This window comes from Neltuma alba, unplaced genomic scaffold (assembly GCF_004799145.2).
Source record: "Neltuma alba isolate B1F8T4 unplaced genomic scaffold, ASM479914v2 tig00010746_pilon, whole genome shotgun sequence".
Taxonomy (NCBI): domain Eukaryota; kingdom Viridiplantae; phylum Streptophyta; class Magnoliopsida; order Fabales; family Fabaceae; genus Neltuma; species Neltuma alba.
The window spans coordinates 621,209-631,164 of NW_021635573.1; the positions used below are offsets into that span (position 1 = coordinate 621,209).

At 32.8% G+C, this 9,956-nt stretch overlaps 1 protein-coding gene across 3 annotated transcripts; it reads right to left on the reverse strand.

Annotated features, from left to right (window-relative positions):
* Positions 1-1,537: 1,537 nt before the first annotated feature.
* LOC114758714 (putative exosome complex component rrp40) lies at positions 1,538-9,571 on the reverse strand. Of its 3 annotated transcripts, XM_028947804.1 has the most exons (11): positions 9,280-9,571; positions 6,984-7,096; positions 6,815-6,889; positions 5,853-5,939; positions 5,157-5,213; positions 4,106-4,198; positions 3,440-3,512; positions 3,212-3,287; positions 3,049-3,139; positions 2,512-2,647; positions 1,538-1,880 (listed from the first exon to the last, which is right to left on the reverse strand). In XM_028947804.1, the coding sequence occupies exons 2-10, from the start codon at positions 7,032-7,034 to the stop codon at positions 2,528-2,530; spliced, it is 723 nt and encodes a 240-aa protein (XP_028803637.1). In that variant the 5' UTR covers positions 7,035-7,096; positions 9,280-9,571; the 3' UTR covers positions 1,538-1,880; positions 2,512-2,527. The 3 variants fall into 3 exon arrangements, with proteins under 3 accessions (XP_028803637.1, XP_028803639.1, XP_028803638.1); XM_028947806.1 differs by lacking the exon at positions 6,984-7,096; XM_028947805.1 differs by lacking the exon at positions 9,280-9,571 and having other exon boundaries at positions 6,984-7,101.
* Positions 9,572-9,956: the final 385 nt, after the last annotated feature.

Below are 9,956 nucleotides of genomic sequence, written 5' to 3' on the forward strand. Positions count from 1 at the left end.
AAAAAATTACAAAATTAAATTCAAAATTTGAAATGTCAGGAGGTTACGTGCAACTAACCTAAAGTTTAGATGGGTTTTATATAATTTAGTCTTTTTTTTTAATTTTTGCAGCATACGTTTTATCACTAAAAAATTTAAGAATAAATCAAAACAAAACAAATTATATGGGAAATTATTAGTTAAGTAATATTTTCCACTATATGTTTAGTATTTTTATTTATTAAAGACGTTGATCACTCCCTCCAATCCATAATGTTACTCATTTTGACAAATTCATCAATATGAAAAATGGTATATAATTCATTAAATGTGTTTCAACGTGAAATTTTTTTTAACTTTACCCACATTAAATGAAGTTGTGATGGAAAGAGAAAAATAAAGAATTATATTTAAGCATTAATTGTAGAAACAAATTTACAAATAAACATTAATTACTTTTTAAGTGACTCTTATTTAAATCAAATCATTTTTCAAAAAAAAATTATATTGTGAACCAAAAGTAGCATATCTCATTTGTAGCTTAGTCATGTACTATGTAGTTAGACTCATGCTCTTTTATTTAAAAAAAGTGAAACCCATGCCTATTAATCTTTGCATAGGAAAACACTTTTAATTTATATTATCAAAATACTTTTTTGTTTGACATAATGATTTCTTATTTATATATGTATAAACATAAGTTTTGTTATAATAAATTAAAAAAATAACATTCAGCACATTAATCTTATTTCATAATTATATCTAACATCTTAATCTTATTTATAAAATTATAATATATCCAAGACTGTAATTTTATTCATAGTGCATCTATCATAAAAAATAATAATAATAATATCAGGATACTAGATATACTATAAATAGTAATAAAGTGTTAAATATATCCAGATTAGGACATTAGATGCTATTTTATCCTACTATTTAACCAATAATATGATCCTCGCTAAACATCCAACTAGATAATATCTTTTCATTACTTTATTTTAAATATAAGAGTTTGAAAGCTAATTTATAAAAATTAAGAAAACAAATTAAATTCATTATTCATAAGAAAAATATGTGTTAATACCTAATATATTAAAATACCCTTTTACAGTTTACTTGTTTACATTAAACATTAATGCCTTGATAAAAACTCCTCAATATTCACAATCAATATAAAGAATTAAAAAAAAATCCAGGAAACGTGAATTAAAATATTATACATAAAACCAAAAATCATCTGTTAGCTCAGTTTTTACATAGAGAATAAGAAGGGAAAACAATTTTACAAGTATTTGTGCTTTCCTTTAACAATTAATTTAACACCAGCGTTTTCTCTCTTAATTAAATATTTAAATTTTCCTTTATTAATTGACTTTACTATGTTAGCACTGTTATTAACTACAAGGTGTTCTTATGCTAACCGACCAAAAATTAAAATATTTGGGGAAAAAAAAAAACGTAAGTACCAAAATTGAAAATTGGGAAAAAAAAAAAGTATAATTATAATCAAGATGGCTTTTATGAGTGTGAATTAAATATGCTCGCAGCGATAACATACGCAATCATGTCAGCTAATTCACATATCCCGCAAGTGAGAATGTCGATAAAAGCAGGCTGGAAAGAGTTCATAACAAGAAAACTATCATTTGAAGGTCAAATAACAAAAAAAGAATGGACCTACAATGATTTTACCAATACTACTAGCATTTGATACAGGACCAAACTTTGCACCAGATATTCTGGGAGACAGTAAATATACCAACAAACCTAGGTCCTAAAATTGAAAATTACATTTAACATCATGACTTTGCGATTAACTTTCTGTAACTTAGCGCTCTAGAGTAAGGTGGGTGAAAATCCTTCGTACACTTGGCCAGTGCTTGTAAAGCATGTTCATTCTGTCACAGTGCAAGGTTAATTTCAAGAAATCTAAAGAGAAATTCTCAAATGAATCAAATATGAAATTTTCATATGAATCCAATTTATAGAAGATAAGCATATCAAACCAATCCGAAAGAAACATGCAAATATACTGAAGGATGGCAACAAGAAGCCTTATCTCATTAGATGTGATTGGCTATATGTAACAAGAAGCCTTATCGACAACTAAACCTTTGGATAAATTATTAACAAAAATGTCTCGCTCAGTAACTCTATGGAGCGTTCTTTTTTATCTTTCTCCACCTCGTTCTAAAAGGTTCCATACTGCTTGATTTTCTTTTCTCGCCAACGCATCTAATAGCCCTCTTTAAAAGTTTCAATATTATAAGCATCTATATTTCTTTCTCTTCATTAAATCGCTCCTCTCTGCTAAATTATTTGACTTGGACTGTTTTTTTAATTAAACGAATTTAAATGGCATGGAATTCCAGGAATATAGAAATAATTTCTCCACTTCTTCATAAAACTCACCTTTCACAAGCTCACTTGCCTTTTGATTTCGTCTATCAATTGTAAACTATGTTCACCTCAGAACCTCGTTTAAAAGGATTATAAACTGAAATTGCCCGATCAAAGTTAAGTACTTACAAGTAAGACAACTTGATCACTGGATTCTCTGAAGCAGCTTGTCAGCCATTATTCTCTGCTGGACCCCACTCAATGACTCTGAGTTCATAATTGCATTAGCGACAATAATGGTTGTCGATGGAGATTCTGCATTAACCTAAGCACGATTATAAAAGAACAAAAATATGCAATTAGCAGATATCACTTGAGCCCATTTTCAAGAATAGTGAATATATATCATGAAAGTTGAATTTACCGCACTATTGTTTTCTTGTATACATTGAAATTTGCAATTTTTTGTCCGGTCATTATCTTTCTGCTAACCTCTTGTTTTTTTTTTCTTTTCCCTTCGGTCGATTAAGGAAAAAAAGGAAGAAGAAACCTTCAAATTCCTCAGCATAGCAAGGGGGGTTGTTCTAGTCACATGTTAAACTAGTGTTGAACGCATGATGAACGAGAGTTCCCAAATCCAGCCCAAGCAATGATCATCATATATAGCATAAAGGGACAAGCAAAGGGCAACATACGAAACAGTGAATAGAATGTGATAATGCATACCCAAACGCGACCATTTAAGCCAACTGCTATCTCAAATGACAATTTCTTCCCTAAAGAATCAAGGACTGGACACGTGGGCGAGCTGAGCAGCCTATAAACAACAGAGGACGTCAGTACCTGTTAACACTGAGCACGAATGACAAACTAAAATGAAAACTCTTACATCCTTGATAGACCAGTTGTGCATTCAAACATATAGCCATCCTTCAACACACCATATTCTCCTGCTTTCCCACTGGCTACACGCAGCAAAAGAACAACAAAATTGAAAGAATTAAGTCCATAAAAATAAAATATAATGAAAATTAGCCCCCAAAAAGACACAACTTCATGACTAGGTATAAATCAAAAAGCATGTGAGAAATAAGAATGCAAGGAACTGGATAGCTACCATCCGTGCAAGACAGTTCAGGATTTATTCCAGGGTTAGCTTTCACAACCCGCACATAAAGCAGAGTACCCACCTGCAAGAAAGCACAAAGGCTGCAGAAACACAATGGACTAACCAACAAAAGCTTGGATGATAAATGACCAAAATTGCCAAATGAAGGGTTGGTTTGCCATCTAAATTTAAGAAAAGAAACAAAGAAGCAAGAAACATATTATTCATTCTTTTATAATTTTCCCTCTTTCGTAAACACACAATACATTTTTAGAAGAAAATTATTCAGTTGTAACCTCTATACAATAAATTAAAAAAAAAAATCCAAAACTAACTTTTTGATAAAGAAAATCCAAAGCGAATAGCCAATGGTAATATCATTTCTTGTTGAGAAAGATTCTCACATATATTCTTGATCGCATCCTAAGGTACAATTTTTTTGACAAAAATAATCAGTTAATTCATTCTTCTAAACCAGCACAATCAAAGAGTTTTGGCTGATAAATTAATTTACCCACCAAGCATATAGTTACATATGACAGTTAACACATAGCTCCCTACCAGAAAAGTAGATCAATTGATTTAGACACCAACCAAGCATATAGGTCCACACAATGCAACAAGAAAGAACTCTAAGTTATATTTGAGCATAACATACAATCACTCTCTACACACCTCAAATTTAGGTATATTTCTTCTAGTTCCTCCTTCAAATGCAAGCACAGGCAAATATGCTATAGCAGGTCCTTTTATGTCCACAAGAAAATTCTGCAAAATAATCACTTGATCATTATTTTATTAAAAATAATAAACCTTTGAAGTTGAGATTTTGTGGAACGAGGTCAAATTTCATGTATATAGAAGAATGTGAAAGATGACTGAGAATTGAGTCATATCTAATATGACGCAGAATAAGTCAATTTTATGTGACAAGAGATTGAGAAAATTCAAGCCAAGGAGGAGAAATTATGATCTTCAACAGGAAAAAGAAGCTTCGTCCAAAAAATGCCACTGAACCACAACTCTGAAAGATTGCCTGGTATTATACTTTACACTCATTTTCAACTAAATGTTAGTTCTCCCAGGATCAGCTCAGTTATGAATGGAACCAAGAATTTTGTTGTGTTCCTATTTCTTAAAGGAATCAGATTTTCACGGTCAATTACAAGACTTCTTTAATCAAGTCAACTTAAAATTAAATAAAGAATAAGTACTGCTAGTCACTGGAAACATCCCAATCATCATCTTTTTTGGGTAAAGCACCAGAAATATCCTCCACTGGTAGCAAATACAAATAACCTTTCAACTAAGTTTGCTCCATACACAAAGATTGGGAATCAAACCCTCAACTGCTTGCTTAAGGGAAGAAAACCCCTACCACCCACACTAACGTGAGTTAGTTTTCCTATCATATAGTCCTAATGTTTTGAAGAATGCATCATTGTAGTCATGAACTTAACTCAGTTTTCCACGGCTAACTCAGTTTTCCACGGCCAAGATTAAATAAATGGCAACATTTGAAGCACTGTCTTGATGGTGGTGGTATCCTTCAAGAAACCATGTGATGGTTTAGTCTTTAGTAAATCATGATGCATTCATTCTAAAGGACTTTCTTTTGGCAAAACTTGGAGACTCCATGCTTAAAATTTGCGATCACAAAGAAAAACTAAAATTTGAGTCACAAAAAAATTATGAAAGGAAAAAAGAAAGAAGAGAAACTCCTTACATCTGATCTGATGTCTACAACAATTCCAAGAACAGAATCTTCTACATGGGGCACATACTGTTCAACAAAGCATGATCATAAATCAGAACATTGAAAAGAATAAAGAACTTTTCCCCAGGAAGGGAAAGAAAGAGTCAAATGCCATTTACATGCAAAAGAAAGGGTTTATAATACATAATATAACCTTGTATGGGAATGATCAACCTGAAATTCAGAATAGGAGTAAAGCTTCTGGCAGAATGCAAGCTATTACTACCATGGATGTAAAAGTTTAGCACCCATATGTTGATATAGACATATATATATATATATATAATAGTCATGCATGCTATACGTACACAGATACATAAATAAGCCTTTAACCTGAATTGTAGCTTCTTGTGATAATTCAGATTTTGACTTCCTAACCTTTGACACTTATAAAATCATCTAAGTTCCCAATTAAGTTGAAATGTTGAAAGTATTCCTTTAAGTAAGTCCTTTTCTGATGTGTTACAACAAATTCCATATCAAAGCAAAATACACCGGACATTTTGGCACAAGTTAATAGCTTTGGGGCAATAAACAAAATAATGTCGTACAAAGTCACAATGGAGTTGAGTCTATCTAGCACCACCAATGCAAGTCAGAAAACATGCCTTCACATTTCAGACATTAAATTGAATTAAATACATAGATACAACTACAATAACATACCCTTTTCTGAGAACTTTCAACCCAATATTTGTTGGGCTTTGAGAATCTTAGCCTGCCAGCCTTCATTACTGAAATTGCATCACAGTCCTAGCAAATAGATACCGGTAAGAATCAGTTACACCAAGAAATGAACAAAATGAGGAAAATAGAGAAGAATCATAGATTATTTCCTTACTGTTCATGTTTTATGGGATGCTGAATTTGGAAATTAGCATATGGGAAGATAAGGACAAAACATATAGGTTCATATTGAGAGGTATGATGAATTGAAATCATCAGATATAATAATCATTAGTTTTGGTGGCATGAAAATCTAGCACTAGTAAATAAAGCATTCAATCTCTCTATCTGTAAATAAAAGAAGAAAAAACATTTTAACAATTTTTAACATGTTTGTCTAGGTCCCCTTGCTCTAGTCAATAGCAGGAAAAAAAGAAAAAGAAAAGAAAGGGAAAAAAAACCAGGACATAACAAAGAACTATGAATGTGTAAACAATAGTAACATTGACGAATATAAAGTCCAGAATAAAGGAACAATGTAAAAACTTATAATATTGGACATTTGATACAAGACGACCTTGAAACCTTCCCTGAAGACTTATGAACCCAAAAGTAAATAAATAAATAAACTATCACGCTTTATTACAATGATGACAGAGGAAATAACAAAAAAGTTATCTCCAAGACTAGAAACTTCAAACTTTAATCTTAACAATAAATACAAGAAGGAAAAGAAAATAAAAATCAAACATCAATTTATCGCTGGCTAGTCAATGAAGATTCTTCGTGGAACAGAACATGCAGCTTATTTCAGCATATCTGCTGGTTATGTGCGTGCGTGCGTGCCTATGTAATGTCTACATTACCATGAAGCACATGCCCATGCACGTTTAAAATATGATGACCAAAGCACACTTATCATCATCATAATTGCATTAAGTATTAGAAAACCAAAGACTTGCCTGGTATAGACCACCTCCAAGCTTAACTGTTTGGTTTGACATGCTAGAGAGATCAAGAACTACATCTCCAGGAACCTATAAAACAATTAAAGGGAAATATAGATAACAGTAAAAAAAAAAAAAAAATCCATTGAATTGTTTTTAGTTACACAAGAGATCAAGCACTCACCACTGATTGGTCTATCAAGCTAGTAGATAAAGTAGATGGTTTATTTTCCATCAAATGAACTAAACGAAAGATACAAGCCGCCTCTTCAGAATTTCTGATAACTTTTATTTGAACTGCAGACCAAAAAAAAAAAGGGGAGGTTTCTTGTTACCACATAATATTAAGGGGGTATTTGGATACAACTTTCAGGGCTCCACAAGTCCATTTTGATAATCTAACTTCCATTAAACTGATGTTTGGGTAGGAAAACTATTTTTCTGAAAGCTCATCCACAAATCTTAATGGTCAAGAAAAAGTCAGTTTGAAAAATGCAAGTAGGAGTTGCTTTTAACGTTTTGAAAGTCAGCTTGGTAAATGTAATTAAGGCAAACTGAGAACTAAACACACTAAGGTCGGAATGGAGGTCTGCTATGCTAAGAAAGTGGAAGGGGGACCAGAATGGCAACAAATGTGTACATGAAGCAATGGACAAATAAATGCCGTCAACACCACGATAGAGTACATCAAAGCCAGCACAACAGGAGGTCAACATCATGCTTGGAAACTGGATTACATGATTCAAGAAACTCTTCAAACACGCAAGATAACTTCCAAAATCTATACAACAAATTATCTAGCCAATATCTAAGACAATTACCAAAGGGAAAAATCACAATAAATGAAACTAATTACACGTCAAATTCTACAGCCTATGTGCCAAACGAATTGAAGTTAAATACTCAACAAGAGTAAAAAGGATTCATTTTAGCAGATAGTATCTAAAACCATTTTTGGTTTTTAAGAAATAATGCTGCAAGAACTACTCCGCCCTTCTTCCATCTTTCCTTCCACCATTTTTCAATCATTATCAAAAATGGTGTTCACTCTTGTCCATGTAGATATATGGAATATACGACAACTAAGCATTAAGCCAGTAAGAGAATTGTTGGCAACTGTAAATACAGCAACTATAGTAGAATTTAATTCAAAACCCAAAAATGCAAACACAGAATCAAGCTTATGACAAATCCATAGCAGAAAGTTTGGGATTCAGAGTTGCAAGGTAACAAGAACGGCAAACCATAAGCAGGATATCTTCAGGTTGGACAAAAGAATCAGCTTTCGCAGATTGCGATTTGTTGGAAGAAGAAAGAAAAGCTTTCCCAAAGGATGCTGGCTGGAGAGACGGTGAGTACTAGGGGTGGAAACAGGCGAGGCTTTCCCCTTGACAGGCTAGGCCTATCTTGTAACAAACCAGCTTGAACCTGGCCTATGGCTTGTTAAAGGCTTTATTTTCAGCCTAAGCCTGGCCTGTATAAAGGCCTGGCTTGGTCTAAAGCCTATTAAAAGGCCTACATTTTTCTCAAAAACTATAAACATGCTAACAGGGCTAGGCTGAAAATAGGCTTTTACAAAAAAAAAAAAGACCTAAGCCTTTAAACAGGCCAAAAACAGGCCATATATGCAAAAATAAATTCAAAATTATAATAACCAGTCCAAAATTATCTAAAATACAACACAAAATCTAATATAATCTAATTAATCAACAAGATAATACCAAATGCAAAATGGGAACAAGTTTCATTACAAGTACAATAATTTTGACCAAATAAAAGTATAGCCGTCTGTCACAGATCATCAAATTTTCAACATAATTTCTTCTTGTTTGAACACCTTGAAAAGAAGAAATGAAATGTATAATATATTGGCAATGAATCATAAACTAGAAATGAATCATCAAGCATGTATTAGCAATTTAGCATATATCAGTTGAATGACTAAAAACATGCTTCCACTCTCTAGGAAAATGAGTAAGAAACCTGATAAATCAAAAGTTAACAAAAATATCCACAACACTAAAATTCCTAGTTTGCTGTAGAAAAATTCTGATAAAATCTTGATCCATTGGCACAATACAGGCTATTGTAGAATCTATAAACAAGGCACGCCTATGAGAACAAGAAGAAGAACAATGAAAAATTATAAAACATAAGCAAAGCACTGTATGATTAAAATTTTGATAAAATCTATTACTCTCCATATATATTATATATATTCATGGCGGTGACTTCAGATTTCTGTCATGAATATATATAGATATATATATATGGGAATATAAACATGGGACCTTGTGTGTGTGTGTATTCATGGCGGTGACTTCTGATTTCAGCGATTTCTTCCATGAATATATACAATCATATTCAGACTTCAGATTTCTGCCATGAATAATGAAATCATATCAACAGTCGACCGCTTTTGTTATTTGAATACGATGGACGAGAGAAAGTAGTGTTCTAGTTTGTAACAAAAAGCATACCTATTGACGACACACGAGCTAAATGAGGACTGAAGAGGAGAGATTAGATCTGGAGATTGGGATAGTGAGCGAACGGCCGACCTGGGAGCTCGGAACTGCAGAGTGAACGACAGCAATGCTGTGGCTTGTGAGGTCCGACCGTGTGAGGTCGGAACAGGAGATCGTGAACGACACTGGTGAGACTTAGAGAATGGAGAACAAAGTCGAGACTGGAGATGGAGACCTCGAGCGGCGGCTAGAGTGAACTAAGGAGTTAAAAGATAGACAAAAAACTGATTTGGCTCACGCGGGATGGAAGGAGAGAGATTTTAATAGAGAAAAAAGAGATGAAAAAAATAAGAGAAATTTTAATACTCCTCCGGTCCTTAATATATGATCCAATTATTGAGTTGGTATTGGTCTTAAATATAAGACTCATTTCTCATATTTATCAATTTTCTTTAAATTACCCCTATAAATACTCTCTCAACCATAATCAAGTCGGAGAGGAAGAGTAGGTATTAAGAAAGATGATTATGGTATTTGGACAAAAGTGTCATATTTCTTATAATTAACTAACTTACCTAACTTCCTTAATCTAATCAAATTAGTTAAATGGGTCTTATATTAAGAACCGGAGGAGTATTATCTTTATTTGGGATGAGGGATTTGGAAGGAAGAAGCGGGAGGGGAAAAGA